Raw genomic sequence first — 18,414 nt, forward strand, 5'->3', positions numbered from 1 at the left:
GCTATCTTATTTTGCCTGTTGATCCTAAAGTCCTATGCTGGCTAATCCCCACATGGGAGTCAATAGTTTCATGCATCTGCAGTTGGTCTCGCTTGAATTCCAGGGTTCATCCCCCAGATCTCACCAAATCCAGGTCTTGCTTGCCTGTAGAAAACATTTATATGAACCAGAAGAGTTTTCAGAGCAGAGTTGGATCACCTGGAACAGCTCATCTCTCAATTGTTCAGTGCTTCATGTAAATAACAGAAAAGCAACTCACTTTTGGATTTCTATTTTGAGTGCATTAGCAACTTTCTCTCCTGTGTTCTCTTGTTTATATTGTCCTAACTATTCTTTATTTATTAACTTCTGATTTTATTTTCTTTTAATCATGTTTATTTTCACAGATTTTGAGGGGCTTGCCCTCTTACTCTCATATTTGGTGCCTGAATAGAAAACAGATGTCACAATTTCCTCTAATCCTCCTTTGTGATTGTCATTTTAGTTCTACAGAGATAACAAAATTGTGCTACATATCACTGTTCATTCCCTAAGCAACTTTAAACCACCTCAACTTTAAATGTAAGAACATAAATAGTTCAGTTGCTGTTCTCTTTTGCCAGCTAAGTCAACTTGTACTTGCTAAGACATATACAAATAGCTGGAGAATTTTGCCTGCTTTTTTTTCAAATAGGCATATTTTGGAAGTTCATTTTTGTCACTCATCTTTGGGGGTCTGAGCACCTGTTTTCACATACAAAATTTTAGATCTTGGGAAAAGTGAAGCCAGAGAAAAATGAAAGGGGAAAAATATTAACTTGATACCTTTACCCTAGAGCAATTCTGTAGCTCTTTTAAATATTCTTTAGTCTTGCTGTTTTCAATGTCATCATAAATGCCAACTATGCCTTAAAATGTTCATTTCCTAAGCACATTACTTTGGGACAAGTTTTTTTTCTTCAGTTCTGTTATGTAGTGTGTAGCTGGTTTTGCCTGAATGTCACTACAGCAGCGAAATGTGTAAATGTGCATTGTCAGATGGCAGCTGCATGCCAAGTGCAAGTCCTCATTTGGTCCTTTCTGATCTCATTTTTATGAAGATCATCTCACTAGAGATTAGTATAAGGGAAATTTTGAAAACTTTTAAAACTTTCTTTATTTTACTGTTCTACTTGTTTCCATGGAAATGGGATCTATAAGATTGTCAGGAGTGAACAGCTGGGAGTGTTCTACATATGTAGATTTCATTAGGTGACTTCCAGCTGAGATCTGGGGTGACCTAAATAAGTAGTAAACCATTTAGTAAAAAAAAAACCAGTTTAGAGAAAACACTATATGCATTCTTTTTGTCCTCCTTGGATGTGGTAGGAAAATGCCTATTTAACTTTTTTGGGGTACATGAGTTGCATGGACACACTTGCAACTTTCTTCAGACTCTTTTTCAGGATAGTAGCAGTTCTGTACAACAAACACAGTCCATCCCTTTGATAGGATGGACTTTTTAACTGTGACCTGAGCTCTCTCAAGTGGATGTTTGTGGGCAATGAGGGATATATATGTCAGAAAATTGCATTTCTACAGTTCAGGTTCGCTGAATTTTCAAATGTCAGCCTATGTTTGCGTGTAAGAAATAGTTGACAATTCCATTTCTGAAATTACCTAGCTTGCTGAAGCCAAGAGAATAAACCAGATCTCTCTAGCATGAACCTTATGTATTTGTTCCTTAGTTTTGAATGGAAACCTTCCTCTTGTTGCCAGGTAAGAATAAAACTTATCACCACTGAGGATTTGCCGTAACAGTTGTGTCTTCTTAGCAGATAGTAAAACTCAGAATGGCTGAAGTCAACAGGTCTTGCTCCCCAGTTTCCTATCTCATGGTGTTTTCAGGCACTACTTCTTCCTTCAGTTCTCTGCATGGAAAGCCAGTGCTTATCCTTGTGTGTTTTGCCCAAGAAGTGGTTTGTGTAGAATATTTTACCCAGGGGCGCCATTGTGTGCCTGATACCCAAATGTGTTCATGTCAAGTCTTCCACAACCTTCTCTTGTTCAGGGTGAGCTCAGATACACTGGTTAGGTATGTGCAGGTGCAGAATCCTTTATTTTTAGAGAATTATCCTTAAAATAAAATGAAAATGATTTCTTGCTTAGAATACAAATTTTGCTGCGTTTGTAAGAGCAGATGTTTTCTTCCATAAACTGGTGAGTGAGGGCATTGGTTACTTATGCCCATGTCCCGTCTTTTTTCTTAAAATGATGAAAAATATCAAAAAAGAATCTTGAGGTGTGCAGGATTCTAAAATTGCCATTCCAGGTTACCAAACTGCTGCTGGGCTCTGTGCCTCAATAACTCTTATCTGAGATTAAGAACCCAATATTAATCCATCAATCAGTGTGACAGCTTGTGGGAGAGGTGTCTTTCACTTCATGTGACGTTTACCTTGATATCTGCTCATTAGGAAGTAGATATTTTCAGCTGCTTGATATATCTATCCTTATTAATTGGAACAGCTTTCAGTAGTGATGTGTACTAAAAGGTTCTTGCTATTTTTTTCTTAAATTTCCAGTGTTTTGTTTTAAAATATAATTTAAAAATTTGGAATCCATGAAAATAGATTTCAGTATTATATAGTTTCAAGTTGCATTATTTTCTCTTAGTAGTGTTCTCTGTAGAGCTGTCAGATATTAGTGAAATTTAAAAGTGAGAGGTAGTAAAGTAGTTTGTAGAGGTATGGAAACAGCTGAGACTTTATCTAAATAAAATCCCGGTGTGGTTTGTAGCCTAATCTCATATTTTTGTACTTGGATGTGACGAGTAATCTTGGAATCTTCTCTCCACCAGTCTTCAAATTGTATGTTCTTCTGTTTGACTGATTTATTCCTCTTTTATGCTGCATGTAAAATGTAAGCACTCAGCCATGGGTTTTTTTATTCCATTTTTTAACTAGAATTTTGAAGTCTTTCCTCCAAATAATGCTTTTAGCATGCTTTTCCATGAGTCCTGCAACTCCAGGTGTAAGAATTAGCTTTTTGCTGCTGTTGCTTCCATCAGCATTTGCAGAGGTTTTCCTCCTTTGAAAGGATTATAATAAAAAGATTTTGAAGGCAGAGCAGCACATTGGGATTGGCAAAATTTGAAGGAGGTCTGAACTGTCAGCTTGTCTAAGCCAGACAGCTCGTGGCAGCTTTGGTGAGTGTCAGGTCAGGGATTTTTGTGGGAGCCACCACGTTCCTGTGTAGACATCACCAGTGAGATGCTTCTGTTCATTTGGTTTTGAAGTTTTGTGCAACTTAAGCCTGAAATTTTATGAAATGAGAACTATAAGATGAAATACACCCAAAAGAAAACCTGTGTGTGTTTGATAAATTGGTTGGTTTTTTTTTGTTGACTGCACTAAATTCACCTGCTGCCTTTCCTAACTGTTTTTATCAGATGAGAAATGCAACTGAAAGGTAAAAGTAAAAGCAGAGTGTATTTCATGAAGGGAGACTGTGTCCACTATCACAGAGTGAGTTCTATCAGATGTTTCAGTCACTGAAAATGACATTTTGGGGTGGTGGAAGTCACCTTGTTTCCACTCAGTATCTAGGACTGGCACCTTAGAGCACATTCTGTATTTGTAACCACTCCTTACCCAGCATGGCCCAGTGCAATGGCTGGGTTGAGGTGTTCAATATTAACCTTTTTCCAGGTATTTTATATGTATGATGTTTAGACTAACAGCTCTATTAAAATTTTTTGCAGATTTTAAACAATTTTCTTGCCCAAAGGTAAATTTCTCTGAAATAGGAGATCTCAGCAGGCTATCTGGGAGCAGAGTGGAAAGGCACAGGCACAAAGCATGAGAGGTCTGCTTTGAATGGACTAAAGCCCTGTCTATGTTTGATCAATCCATTTTGTTTTTATTTCTTTGAAACCACTTATTGAAGTTCTGAACCTTTACTTTCCTGCAGAAGGAACAGATTTATACTATTAACTGCATGGATAACAGCTAACTTTAGGACTTTAATTTCTTAGTTCAAATTGAGATTTGATTCAGAGTGAATATATAAATATTTCTGAGGAGAATCCTCTGGTTAAGAGGAGGATATTTTGTATATTTTTTTCTTTCTTAATAATTTTAAGATACAGTATCATATTGAGGCTTTTAAATTAAGCTGGTCTATGCCATTTTGGAAAGCTCTTCTATATTTTAAAAACAACTTTTTTTTTTTTTTTAAACAGCCAACTACTTTTTAATTCTGTTTGGTGTGCTGGAGTTGTTTGGTGATTTTTTTTTTAGTTCTTTTTTCTTTTTGAGACCTCTCTGGAGCACCTCCTCTTTCTTTTAACGTGACTTTAATCTTGGGTGGTTTTGGTTCTTGTTTTGTGGGGTTTTTTTCCTTCTGATTCTACTTTAATGGATCTAAAGCTAAGCTAAACTCTAAAAGCTAAGCTAAAACTTCTGGTGGGGTGCAATACTTTTGGATACAGAACTGTAAATAGTTCTATGTTTTGATAAAAAAGAAATCTCTAGGGCTATATTGATATCATGACTGCTCAGTAGAAAGTTGATTCAGTTATATTGAAGCTATTTTTGGGATGTTGGTAATCTTTTGAAGTAGCAGATTATAAAATGAGTTAAGCATTTGGTGAGCCTTTGATACAAAGTATATGGAGATAAAGATAAAAATACAAACGTGGCACGTATGTCCTTCTTTGCTAGACCCCAGTAATTTTTTGTTTTTATTAACAGACATTTATTGTGGAGTTTCTGAAATCGAACTTGTGTAGTGTTTGTAGTTATCTTCTTTTAACTACTGAATTTCCACTAAACTTGAATCATTTATTCATAATTAAGTCATAGGTACATATACACAGGGCACGTGTGTGTGTATGCATAATACCTATTTTTCCTGTTTTTCAAACACCTTTATTTTCTTTTCAGTGGGATGCCATAACTGAAATGGATGAACACAACCGTCCCATCCACACTTACCAGGTGTGCAACGTGATGGAGCCCAACCAGAACAACTGGCTGCAAACCAACTGGGTCTCCCGCGACGCCGCGCAGAAGATCTACGTGGAGATGAAGTTCACCCTGAGGGACTGCAACAGCATTCCCTGGGTGCTGGGGACCTGCAAGGAAACGTTCAATCTCTACTACATGGAGTCAGATGAGCCTCATGGAGTAAAATTCAAGCCAAACCAGTACACCAAAATTGATACCATAGCTGCTGATGAGAGCTTCACCCAGATGGACTTGGGCGACCGCATCCTCAAGCTCAACACGGAAGTCCGTGAAGTTGGGCCCATCAACAAGAAGGGATTTTATCTGGCTTTCCAGGACATTGGAGCGTGCATTGCTTTGGTGTCAGTCCGTGTCTATTACAAGAAATGCCCTTTCACGGTCCGTAATTTGGCCATGTTTCCTGACACCATTCCAAGGGTGGATTCTTCCTCGCTGGTGGAAGTACGGGGCTCCTGTGTGAAGAGCGCTGAGGAACGGGACACCCCAAAGTTGTATTGTGGGGCAGATGGGGATTGGCTGGTGCCTCTGGGACGATGCATCTGCAGTGTGGGATATGAAGAGCTGGAGGGTTCCTGTCATGGTAAGAAAACGTTGTTCGATTTTTCTTTTTTTTAATTTTTAAGAGAAGTCATATGCTGTCATATTCTCTTCCACTGTCCATAATAGTTTTGAAATTACTTGAGAATAAGGTGCTTTTTTCTGTGGTAATGGTTGTGAACAATGATATCTCAGTGGCTGCTGAGGCTGTCTGCTGTGATTCAATATTGGCTTTATAGCAAAAAGGGGGAGAGAGAGTCCGTACCCATCCTTTACAAAAATGACTCTGCTCTTTTGCTCAAGAATTTCTCAGATTGGATGGCGTTAGGCAAGCTGCACAGCAGCCTTGGATAATAGAGAGCATTAAAAGCACTACGCACTGTAATCAGAAAATGAAATTCTCTTTGTTGTCTGATCTTGCTGGCATTAATTATCAAAATACACTCATTGCAAAGATACAGTGTTGACAGTGCCATTATTGGAAGCCAGCATAATTTTGTACATAAGGTCAAAAGGTTCCTCTCTTAATGGGATAAGGATTTTCTCTGAAACTTTAATGCTGAATGAATTCCTGTCCATTATGGAAGTGAGTCATACACTACATCTGTATGTGAGCAATATAGGCAGCAGCCAAAGTCTACCAGAAATGTTTTCTGCAGCACATTGACTCCACTGTTTTGTTCAACTGGCCATCTGATCGGCTGAGAAGGACCTTCAGAGTTGAAATGGAGTACTCAAAGCCACAAGTTTTTGCATGTTCTTACCTATTTGCCCCAAGAATTACAAATTACTACTTTAGAAAATTCTAATCTAATAGAGCTTCTGCATGTTTTGGAATATTTTTCATAGGTTCATGTTGTCCATTTAATCTTCTACAGCGAATCTAAATTTTTATGCTATTTTTTTTTTTCTGACAGTTTTTCAGAATACATTTGTCTTACATTGCTTTGTGAATATCATGCCCAAGGCAAGCCCAGCTGCAGGAGATGCCTTCATAACTAAAGAGCACAATTTAATTTCTGTAGTTCTCATTCTGCAGTGTGTAAACCATGAGTGGAAGGGTTCCTCCTGTTCAGGATGGCCACGTTTGTGCCAGAGCTCGTGGTGGAGATGCATGTTTGGACAGCTGGCAATGCATTGGTACAAAGGGATTTTTTCAGTGTGACTGTTGAGGGTTGTGTACTGAACCATGATGTGTGTGTTGATAGACATCTTTCAGACAGCCATAATGTTCTATTTTGAGACCTTGATTCTTGGCTGAGACATGAATAACAAATTCAGAGTTTAAAAGAGTTGTTGCTTGTTAATAAATACTGATAAAACTCTTTAATACCCATTAAATAAAAAAAAATACCTGAAAATTACAAACCTTCTGAGGGGAAAATTTTTTAATTTTACATTGAGCTTCTTTTCTGAGAACCAGAGGGTGGGAGACTTGGTGGGGAAGAGTAGGAGCAACTCTATCTTAGCTTGATAAGACCTGATCTATATTTATGAAATTTTCATATCTTTTGGGTCCTTCCTCCAAACCCCAACCCAAAGCCCTTTTGCCTCTCCCATTCCCCTGATGGAGTTGCAAAAGTGAGTCTTGAAAGTGTTTTGCACCATTCTGTCAGTGCTTTGTGCAGGCATAATCTGTGACATACTCAGGAGAGAACCCTTTCTTTCTTCTGCAAGAAAAGGAACAGTCAGAATAATAATTTTGCATTTTGAAGTGTGTTCTGAAAAATAATTGGGTGGTGGGCAATATTTGCTGATACTTGAATATATCTTCCTACTTACACATGCTGTCAAACTTTTTATACCCCAGCCTGTGGCTCAGTGGGGAATGAGCACTTCATGGCAAATATGGCTTATCTGTCACAGAATTTAAAGAGTAAATTTCTATTTGGATATTTGTGGAGATACAAACACTCTATTCACAAAATACTAAATGGCATAAGGAAGGATATTCTGCCATTGTCATTGCTCATCATTTTGCAAAGCAGCAAGAATGGGAATAAAACCAGTCTTTGATCAGTTTTACTGCTGCTGTTAAAAATCATAGGTTATTTTCAGCTGCCTAAATCTCATTTAGCTGCTTTCCAAACTGGCAACATTTCAATTATTTCAATATATGTCAGATTTATACATCTCTCTCTGTGGACCTCTCAGTATTCCCTATCCATTGCATTTTCTTTTAAAAGCATGATTTCAGAGCCATAGTGTCTGACAAGAATTCCCAACTGGATAACAATATCCATACCTGTTAAATGTATACCCAAATGTCTCCAGTTTGTTCAGAGGCATATTAATAGGGAATTTTTCAGTAATTTGGGACTGTCTTCTGTTTCTGAAGTCAGTGGGGGAAAAAATGGCATTGACAGCAAGAGATTCCCAAGTACTTGTGTGTTCTGTACTTTTTTAATGGGATAATCTGGAATATACCAATCTTTTCTAAGTTTATTATGTAAAAAAATCTATCAGTCTTTTATTGAATCTACTTTTCAAGATTTTCCTTTCAAAATCCTGAAATAGCAACATCATTAATATGCTCTTCTGTATCTTTAGGCATAATAAATTAGAACCAGTATCTTGGCAAAGCAGATCAGAAATGGCTCTCATATGAACTGCTGGCTTTGCTAATTCATTGACACCAGCCCCAGTACCAAGTTTCAGGTTAGAAGGAGGAAATGCTGCACAGGATTCTGGTAAACAGCAATTAAAAGTGGCATGTTCAGTACTCTGTGTTCTCTGCATGTCAGCCCAAGATACAAGTTGGGCTGAATTTAGCAAATAGATAATATATACAGGTCATATCAGGACTTTGTAGTGGGGGTTTTTCCCATAGGTGGAAACAATCATGGCAAGGAGCCTTTTATAAACCTAATCATAATGGTTCAGTTCTGTTAGGGCATGATATAGAAATAATTGGATGACTGTTAACTGAAGTTTGACTTTTTAATGATTTACCAAAAATTATCCGAATTATTCAAGGTTAAGAATTAATTGCAAAGAAAAATTCAATTATATATAGCAAATACTAATTATTATGGTAATTTCAGATTTTATTGTGGTCTTAATCAACCAAACACAGTGCAAAAGTGTATTTTGCCAGCCATAAAAAATTGATTCTTCTTGAGGAATATTCTTAGGAAGCCACCACTTCCAAAGTGGGATGTATTTGGTATAGCTGAAGCAATGCTAAGTGTTAAGAATGTAAAACAACAGGCACTGACAGACTCACCTGGCTTATTTTAATTGAGACAAATAGAGTAAGAAATGAAAATGTAAAATTCAAATTCTCTGACCTTGAGTTGACTGAACAACACTTCCTAGGGATACTAATGTCTGAACACATGGAGTTTTTAATTGAACAAACACTTCTTTCCATTATTCATCACTTGAATTTGTGGTAATGTTTCAGTGTTAGGATTTCTACTGTGGCAGCTGATCTTTGTGTTCTTTAGCCCCTCGATCTGATCCAACTGCAAACTACTCTCATTTTTCAATTAACTAATCCCCTCCTCACACACATATATATATGTGTGTGTGTGTGTGTATGTATATACCTGTAGTGTGGCTATAATATTGTGTAAGGTTCCTTTTGGGTGTTCTTCCACGTGTTTATTTGCTTATGAGATCAAATCTTTGAGGCACTGACAGAAGCATCTTTAAAGGAAAACCATAGGAAGGCTTTTGACTACAGAAAAAGGACAAAATGAGATTAAATAGAAAAATTTAAATGGCTACAAATTATCTTTTTAAGGGAAAAGTTTTCCACCAGAGTCCTTCCTGCAGCAGAGCTGGGGCTGTTCCACAAGTGCTGGAGTAGATCCCTACAGGGTGTAAAATTCCAAATTTGTTTCCTGTCAGCCAGAGACAAGAGTTTCTCAGAGAAGCTGAGTGAATGGAGAACTAAGAGAATCCACAGACTTTTGTCTCTGGTGCAAAATGGAGCAATCACAATCCTGTCTGCTTTGATCTCTCACAGAGATAATTTAAATAGTTGTCTTTTTTAGAAGGATCTGTGACTTATGCAACTTTTAAAAATTGATCTGATTATTTTTTTCAAGTAAATAGCCATATATTTAATGAAATTTATAACAGATTTTTAACTTTGTGACTGCTCTGAAAGGAGTTCACACTTCTTTCCTGGGCTTAGGCAGTGATGGTCTATTTTACATTATTTGTGAGTCTGCAGAGTTTTAGATTTCACCATTTCAATGGTAGTACTTGAAACCTTTGTGATTATTGGTGAAATATATTTTTCACTGAAAAACCTCCTCTTTGGCTGCACATCTCTGTGAACACTCAACACAAATTTTATTTTTCAATTATGGATATGGATAAAGTTGGATTGTGATTTGTCAGTCCCAGATTAGCTTCTTAGGTGGAACTGCTAAATAGTTGTTAATAGTACAATGCAAGAACAAGGACAGGGAAAAAAAATAGAAGTTGTGGATAACTGCAAATGTGTAGGTTAGAAGATGGAAAAATAATTGATAATGACCCATTCAAAGCTTCTGAATGTATTTAACCACATATAGCTGCTAGCATGTGGAAAAAACTCTAAACTCAAAGCCTGTATACATTAGAAAAAAATAATATTTACAATGGACAAAAATTTAAACTACTCTCTGTTCTGAGGGGACATTGCAGATGCTACTGGCAGCACTTTTAAGTTCCCATTCCAGGTTTTAATTTCTAAATGGCAGGTCATGTTCCAAGCTATTTCAGGCTCTATCTCTCATTTGTTCTTTTTCCACTTGCTCAACAAAAACCATTTTGTCCTTAAGGCTTGCAATTAGTGTGAATTAAAACTAACATTGTTGCCTGGCTGAAATAGGAGGTAAATGAGGGATGGTGACCTGTGGCATGGATGGGATATTACTTACTGTCAAAAGGATGAATTTTTAGTGAGTTGTACTAATCTAGAGAGGTCTGACTTGGCTGAATTCAGTAATTTCTCCTTTTTTTTTCAATACTTTTAGGTTGTTTTGATTGCTGTTTCTGGTTTTGAGTTAGTTTGTTGTATTTTCACTTGTTTGGATGTTTTAATTGTAGCATTTTTGCATTATCTTTTCAGTGCCTTAAAAATGGGAATATTTAAGTTAGTTATTGATTTTGATTTTTGAGGGGGTGGGTCTTTTTGGTTGTGGGGGTTTTTTTAGTGTAACAAAGTTGTAGGAATTAAATAAGTACCTGAGGGCACCTGTCTTCAGTGACTGCCTGAGTTAACAGCCAGAAAAATTCAGTGCCATATAAATTCACATTGCAGCTCACAACCAAGCCTTTTTTACTTAATCTACAGCCATCTGCAGATTGTTCAGCTGGATAAACACAAAAACTCTGATAAAACCACTGAAAAGGGATGCTGCTTCAGAAGTAAGGATTTAAAGTACAAAAAAAACCCTTTACATTTGATTTTAGTTAGTAAGGAAACTCCAGTGATAATAAATGAATAAAAACTGTTTGCAAATTCTTGTCATGTCATACTTACATTATTTTGAGCAAATAAAGATCTTTACACTGGTCACTGTAACCTGGTTTCCAGAATATTTCACTGTAAAAATTCAAATCAAAGCCTTGATTTTTGTAATTGCACCTAAATAAATTATGCATAAATAGAAAACTTATTGTTTGCAAACTGAATTAATGTTGGAAATTGCTGTCTTTCACTGCTGCTGAAATGTGCATTGAGTAGAAACCTGCCTTGATAGCAGAACAAGGAAGCCAGCTGAGGTTAAACAGAGAGTTTCAAACTCAAAAACTTCAATATTTTCTGTTTGTACACACAGACATGAAATTTCAGCAACAAAAGCTTGCTGATAACTCAAGTGTGTCTTGCCTCAGGTTTTCGTTAGTGAATATTGCTCTGGATATTGATCCTACCAGCTATCCTTGATAAACAGTAGACAAAAAGTGTCCAAGGGACTGCAGGGATTGATTTTGCTGTTGTGTGTGACTTGGTAACAGAGCTGCATGATTTGACATTAGCAGAAGCCCACAGTAAATTAGTTACTTGCTCTTACTTTGCTGAAAAAAGTGCAGTGCAGTGATGGCCACATGGAAAAATTGTGGTACTAATGCAAACAAACTGTTAAACTTTTACAGAAAGTATAAATACAAGTGTGTTCTGTACATCTGTTTAACTGGATATAGACTAGGTACGTTGTAAAACTGCTTGTTATTTTTTAACTTGAAGTTTCTCCTGTGTTGCCAAAAAGCAGGAGGACTGACAGCTTGGTTGCTGTAGTGTGGCAGGTGGGGAAGAAGGAATGCGCTGACTCTAGGTTATTGTCCTGTGTCCCTCACTGTCATAGGATTTGTCCTCAAATTGTGTGTCACATCCTGCAGACACTGTCAGAAACTGTGACCTCCCTTATCGGGTAATGCAGCTTTTCCTTGCCTTCCACGTTTGGGGTTTTTTTTGGGTTTTTTTTTCCTTCTCCTGGGAGTCATTATGGTTTTTGTTTTTTTCCTTCTGGGAGTCAAATGTTTGAGCTGAGCCAAAGCTTCAGCTCAAACATTTCACATTAATTTGCCTTTGAAGGATGTTCATTGCACTTCACACATGATCTACCTTAATTGTTTCAACAACCAAGTGTATCGAATGCAGGTGACTTTGGTTTGAGTGAGACCCTTGGCCTGCTGTATTTACTGAATGTAAAATTTCAGCATTGGTTTCTTGCATCTTCCTACAGCTGAGGAGGTTTTCCTGCTGCTAGAAGAGAAGTGTGGTGGGGGTTTTTTTATGACAGTGTATCCTCAGTACTTGAGTTTCCTCAATGTGCTGAAAATGTACATCTGAGTTTGGAGGAGGTCTTGTGTGACCAACAAATGGAGGAGGGAAAAACCATAATGCTTCACTTACAAAGCCCTGATAACACTTGTGGAATACAAAATGCCTTGTGCTACTCATGGAAGTTGTTAAAACTTGTGAAAGAGAAATCCTTTGTGAGGAAGCTGTGACAAGCCTTGGCCCCCAGTTTACAAAGGAACACAACTGAGTGCACAGCACAATTGTATTTTAAGGATTTCCATGGCCATTTCTTTAAGGAGAATAACAGTTCTGGCACAATAATAAGGGCTTGATATATTTGTCTTTGGAAATTCAGTTTCTAGAATTATTGTTATTCCTGTTGGAGCTCTGAAAATAAATATAAGCTAAGAAAAAACATTTTAGTCATAGTGCTCAATGGAAGTTTCCAAAGTTTTTACACTACAGTAGATTGTGGATTTTTTTCAATAAGGATTAGAAATCTGACTCAATTTGTAGAATATATCTAATTATAATTATATAAATACATTATATGTAATATAATGACTCAGAAATTCTCAAAATCTAGGAATTAGATCTTTTATGTTTGAAGATGTTTTTTTTTCCTTAGGCTTCTGAGCAAAAGCACTTAAATTTGTGCTTTAAAATAATTGGAACATTTTAGAATATCATTATTATTTCAATATAGGTTATGTCCCCTTCGAGAACCCATAAAGTGGAGATCCAAAATCTGAAGATAATCACTAGCATTTCCTCCAAGGCAGATTATTAATCAGTAACACATTCACAAATAAGCCACAAAGCATGTTCTGTAATGAAACTGTTCCTGTAGAAGTTTAGCATCATTTTATTCAGTCAATTATTAAAACATTTGTGCTGAGAAATGTAATTTCAAAAGTGATCAATAAGAGGTTTTCTCTGGTGTGGCCTCAGAATCACAAGCAGGAGTGAATGCACAGAGAGATTTCTGAGGATGTTTGTCTTGAATACAAAAGAACGTGCGTGGATGTTAAAAACTTGAACTATATTTGCTTTTTGCAAATCTCAGTAATAATGCAAATGAGACAAGATTTCCTTTAGCCAACACACTGCCTTTTCCTACTAAACCTTCTAGTGGAGAATAATATAAAAAAATAGTATCATTTGCCTTAGAAAAACTTACGTAGACTATAAGGTCATTCTGTGCCACAGATTAACTTGGGTTTTAAGGACAGTGGTATTCAAGAGGTTCTCAGAAACTGCACCAACCAAAATTTGTGTCATGTCAGGCTTTTTTTGGGCATAGCAGTTTGGAGGCTGCTCACAAGCTGAAGTTCTTGCTGAATGGGAAAAAACTAAAAACTTTGAATGGAAAGGCAGTACTGTTAATGACAAAATTTATGACTGACACCTTTGTATAATAGAAAAGGGAAAGGAAGAAAAACTCCTGTGAAAGGGGAGGCACCACTTGGAGATTTTTCCATCCTCAGTAGTTTCAAAAGTGATGAAGATGGATTGGCTTTTGAGCTGCACTGCTGTTGAAAGACTCTTGCAGGGCTCTTGGCAGGAGGAGAGGATCAGTAACTGGAACTCCAAAATGTCAGCTACCTCAGTTTTGTAAGCCAAATTCTGAGAAAGAAATTCTGGATCTAAATTAACAAAGATTTACTGTTTGACATGTCTCACAGTCCGTCCCATAGTGTTTTAGTAGATCTGCTGAAAGTTCTCCCTTAAAGGGTTTTCTGGGATTTTTTTGTTTGGATTAGCTTCTACCCCCCTTAATTTTATTTTTAGGAGTCCCATCAGATCCCAGGAGCATATTCTGCTGGGAAGAACGTTGAATTTACTGATGTTGCTGACCTGGAGAGGGTGGCCTATTGAGCAGATTGAAATGAAACATTCATTTCTATGAATCTTTCTGTCCTGAAAAGTAAATATCCCAGCATGGGAAGGTGATCCTTGGGACCCAACCTGCTGCAGTGAGCTTGTGCTGTTCTAGCTGTGTATCTAGGGATGTGTGCACTAAAAGCAGAATAAATTATGTAAAACAGGTCTCATACCTACCAGGGAAACATCTAACACAGTCAAGGACTGCACTTGAAATGTCTCTCTTTAAAGAAAAGTTGCTTCAAAGGGATACTGATCAAAGCATGAATAAATTCCCAAAGGACATGGAAATGTATGCATAGAGAGATTGTACTCCAAATGCTAACAATGAATGTTTAGCTATTTGCTATCTGGCTATTATATAATAATAGTTATGGATGTGAAATGTCTTAATTCTGCTGTGACAGCTTGACTGTATTCCCAGATGTTAAATATTTCAAAGCTTATCTTACATATATTCATAAACAAGATGAAAGTGTTAATTCTAATTAAAATGATGCACAGTTCAGTAGCAGCCCTAATAAAGTCCCTGTGGAACAGTGAATTTAATAGCAGTCTATCTTTTATGCAGAATCAAAATGTAGATTTCAATTTTACTGTAAACCAATCTTCAAGGAGAAACTGAGCAGTCAAGATGGATGAACTGAAAAATTGCATTAAAGGGTTATTTCAATATGTGCAGGATTTTACATACCAGTACCTATGTGCAGTGGTAGTTCAGAAAGAAATTTGGGGGGCGGGGGACGGGGGGGGACTGCAGGCAAGCAACAACCCTTCCCAAATTTAAAGAGTTTTCCAGTGTCCTGAAGTACATATTTCACTTGGTTGTGCTTGTGTTAATATTCCTCATCAGATTTGCCTGTTACAAATTTTCTTGCAATTATTTTTAATCAATATTTGAGAAACCACTCTTTTTAAATGTAATTTAATGCTTACACCTTTGTATGATCAAGATGCCTTCATAAGAGTAGCAATTACTTAAGTGTGGAGTTATTGGGAGATGAAAGATTGAAATAAAAGATGTAAAGATTTTTTTTTTATTTTAAGGCAGAACAAACTTTCTACAACGTTTAACAGAAAAATAAAAATGTAAAAAGTCAGGAGATGGTAAAGACCCTGGGGAGAGTCTAAGGGGAATGCCTGGAGAAAGGGTTAGTTTGTAGCATTTAGGATACCGGGAAAGGCAAATCCCAGATTATAAGGAAATGTATATTTTTCTTTTCAAGATCTGAATAGGGATTCTTTGACATGCAGTAAATTAATGATGGGTTTGATTACTTCTGTCTGTATTTCTTTTTTTAAATTAGGAATTATTACCATTTTGCCTGTTTATCTCAGTTTAATATTATATACCCAGTTACTGCAATTAGCAGATCATGTTTAACTCTAATAGGAAGAGAAATTCTGTGAAGGAATTTCATTTTGCAACAAGTCTTTTTCAATTCTTAAGAAAGACCTGAGTTCTCTTCAGAAGAAAGTTCTGGGGAAAAATTTAGATTGATCAGATTTTTTTTTTTCCTTGTACATTCTTTCCTTAAACATTAAACTGATAGTACAAAAAGAAAAAAAATTACGAAGTCTTAATGCAGTATAGAGAATTTAAAACTCCATTTTAAGAAGCTTTTGGATATGTTGGATTTTTATTTTGTCTTTACTGCAATCTCATGAAATGTTTAACTTTTGTCAGAAAATCAGATTCTAATCACAAGAGATTAGTATTTGGGGTTTGAGGTGTTCATGTTTGTTTCAGTTTTTGTGGGTTTATTTCTTGAAGTATTTCATTTATATTGTTTTGGGTTGTGTGAGCTACATTGGTTTTTTTTACCTTGATCAGGTGACTAAAAGTTTGAAATCAAATTTCATGTTTTAAGCTTCTTAAAAATTGATGAAAATCCAAATATTTAGTAAAAAGGTCCCTAAATAATCTACAATGTTTAAGTGAAAAACATCTAAACAATTATAGCAGAAGAGGATGAAGTCTGTATATATTGTTAATATCCTAGAGGAAATGGTCACCATATTGACAAAATCCCATTACAGAGATTTTTCACTTTGCACTGGTGGATGTCTCTGAATGGCTCCTTGTCAGTCTGTGGGGGGCTGGCTGTGCTTCTCCTGCTGACCTTCCTTTGATTTTCCCTTTGATCAATGGCTCAGATTAGCTGGAAAAAAAAGTAATTTTCCCCCTTCTTTTTATGCAACTGATGTGTTTAACTGTTTATGAACTGTTGTGTCCCAACCTGTTCATAGCCACCACCAAATTTTGCAATCATGTCTGGTCAGCTGGCAATTTTAGAATTATAAAATGCAAGAAGAGGCAAGAAATCATTATTAATTAGGATTAATCTGATAGCCAGGTGGTACAGGGCCATATGAAACAAATCATGCATTTCTCTCAAGTTAGGCATGAGGTGGACTTCCAGATAATTACTGAAATATACTACTTCTGGTCTGGACTTTTAAGGGATTGTTTAGAACTTTCAGTGGTAAATGCTAATTTGTGCTCTTCTTAGATTAATTTGGAGATAGGGTGATGGTGCAGTTTGGGGATAGTGAATGAAAGGTTTGTAGTTTCCAAAGGAAAATATTGGCCAATTTCTGTTAAGGTCATGGAAATCAGAAACAAGTCAGAGCTTGGCTAAGTAATTGTTAACACATCAAGAAAAAAATCTCGTCATCAGCTGTATGGCTCCATAATCCTCCACTATTGTGATTTAATACTTATGCAGCACTTCTCCATAGAGTTTGTTTGGTGCTTTGTTTTAGGGTTTTGTTTGTTGGGTTTGTTTTATAAGTATAAATGTGCAGTATATGAAGCCAAGTTGCCAGGAAAATCTATTCTATGAGTTCAAGCTGTTTTATGCTACAGATCTGACACGTGCAGATGGATTATCTTGGCACTTTTAAACTTAGAAATAACTTTGTGATGTATTTAAATCTTAAAATATCATAACAGAAACTCCTGTGAGTAGAGAAATCTTGCTTAAACTGAGTTCCTCCTTGAAGGGAGGAAGTGGCCCAACTGAATGAGAATAAATTTTACAGCAATCCACTCATGCTCAAGGTAGCTGTTGCAGAAGTAGTAATGACAATATAAATGTAAATGTATATAAACCTAAAAATCTGCAAGTAATCTTCAGATTGCTCTCTGTGGTCATATTTTGTTGTGTTAAAAATACAGGTCATTGCTATTCACCATAGCCTATGGAGAGAAGTAATCTTTTTTTTTTCTTTTAAACTGAAGTAAAAATGTGAGCAAGCTGTCCATGGATAAAATGATATGATTTCATAAAATACATTGCTGAGTCTAATGATCCCAAACTCACCTAATCATGTTAAAAGGCAGCCTGGAGATTCCTCTTATCCCTTGAGCCTTGGATTGGAATAAATTTCCTTCTGGCAGTATTGTAAGATAAAAAGATCCACAGATGAAATACTTTTTGATATCTTACCCCTCTTGTAGCAGTGTCTAAGTCTTCTTACATTGTCAACATACTTCTTCACCATTTTCCAGTCTTTTCACCTCTTCTTACCAATGCTGCCGTGTCCAAGCAAGGATCCTAAATGTGGTCCTGACTCTTTTGCATATATCTAGCAACTATTGCATTGTAAATGTCTTCGGAAAGCTGCAGTTTTGTGATTAGAAAGAAGTGTTTTATCCCCAATGTGAAAGGTCTCATTTCAAAATTCTCAAGTTTTCAAAGGGGTTTTTTGGTTATTGTTGTTTGTGAGTTGTGGTTGGTTGGTTTTGGTTTATTTTTTTTTTTCCTGAAGTAGTATCCAGTCTTCTTAGATATAAAAGTAATATAATTTGTAAGAAATAACAAGCACTGGTGGAATCTATTGGGCAGTAATATTTACAGTGAGTTAGAAAAGGTATTGTATAATAAAAGATTATCCTTCAAGAGAAACCTGTAAAACTGATCTTTACTTCTGATTTATGGACTTTGCTACACTTCAGGAATAAATTAGGTAAACCTGAAAGAACTGAAGGCTCAGTGGCTATAAAACAACCTATTGATTTTTGACTAAATCTGTCTTCAGTAGTTTTTACAGTTGCCTGCATTCAAAAAAATAGTGTAGCTACTATGGAAGCAGTTTAAGTAATTGGTATTTGATTGGCTCTTTATACCTACACCTATTCCCTCTTTACCTAAGTGTTAATAATAGCAGCAGAGCAATTTAACCTGAAAATCAAGGACAAGGGCACAATGAAACTCTTCTGTTAATGAAGAAGTGAGTAGTAGTAACAGTAAAGGT

At 36.4% G+C, this 18,414-nt stretch overlaps 1 protein-coding gene across 1 annotated transcript in view; it reads left to right on the plus strand.

Moving 5' to 3' along the window:
* Positions 1-18,414, plus strand: part of EPHA6 (EPH receptor A6) — a 371,852-nt gene that overhangs the window by 81,650 nt on the left and 271,788 nt on the right. Inside the window, exon 3 of the mRNA XM_059871825.1 lies at positions 4,905-5,568. Within this exon, the coding sequence (XP_059727808.1) occupies positions 4,905-5,568 (664 nt within the window). The remainder of the gene's footprint in view (positions 1-4,904; positions 5,569-18,414) is intronic.

The sequence above is a fragment of the Haemorhous mexicanus genome, chromosome 2 (assembly GCF_027477595.1).
Source record: "Haemorhous mexicanus isolate bHaeMex1 chromosome 2, bHaeMex1.pri, whole genome shotgun sequence".
Taxonomy (NCBI): Eukaryota; Metazoa; Chordata; class Aves; order Passeriformes; family Fringillidae; genus Haemorhous; species Haemorhous mexicanus.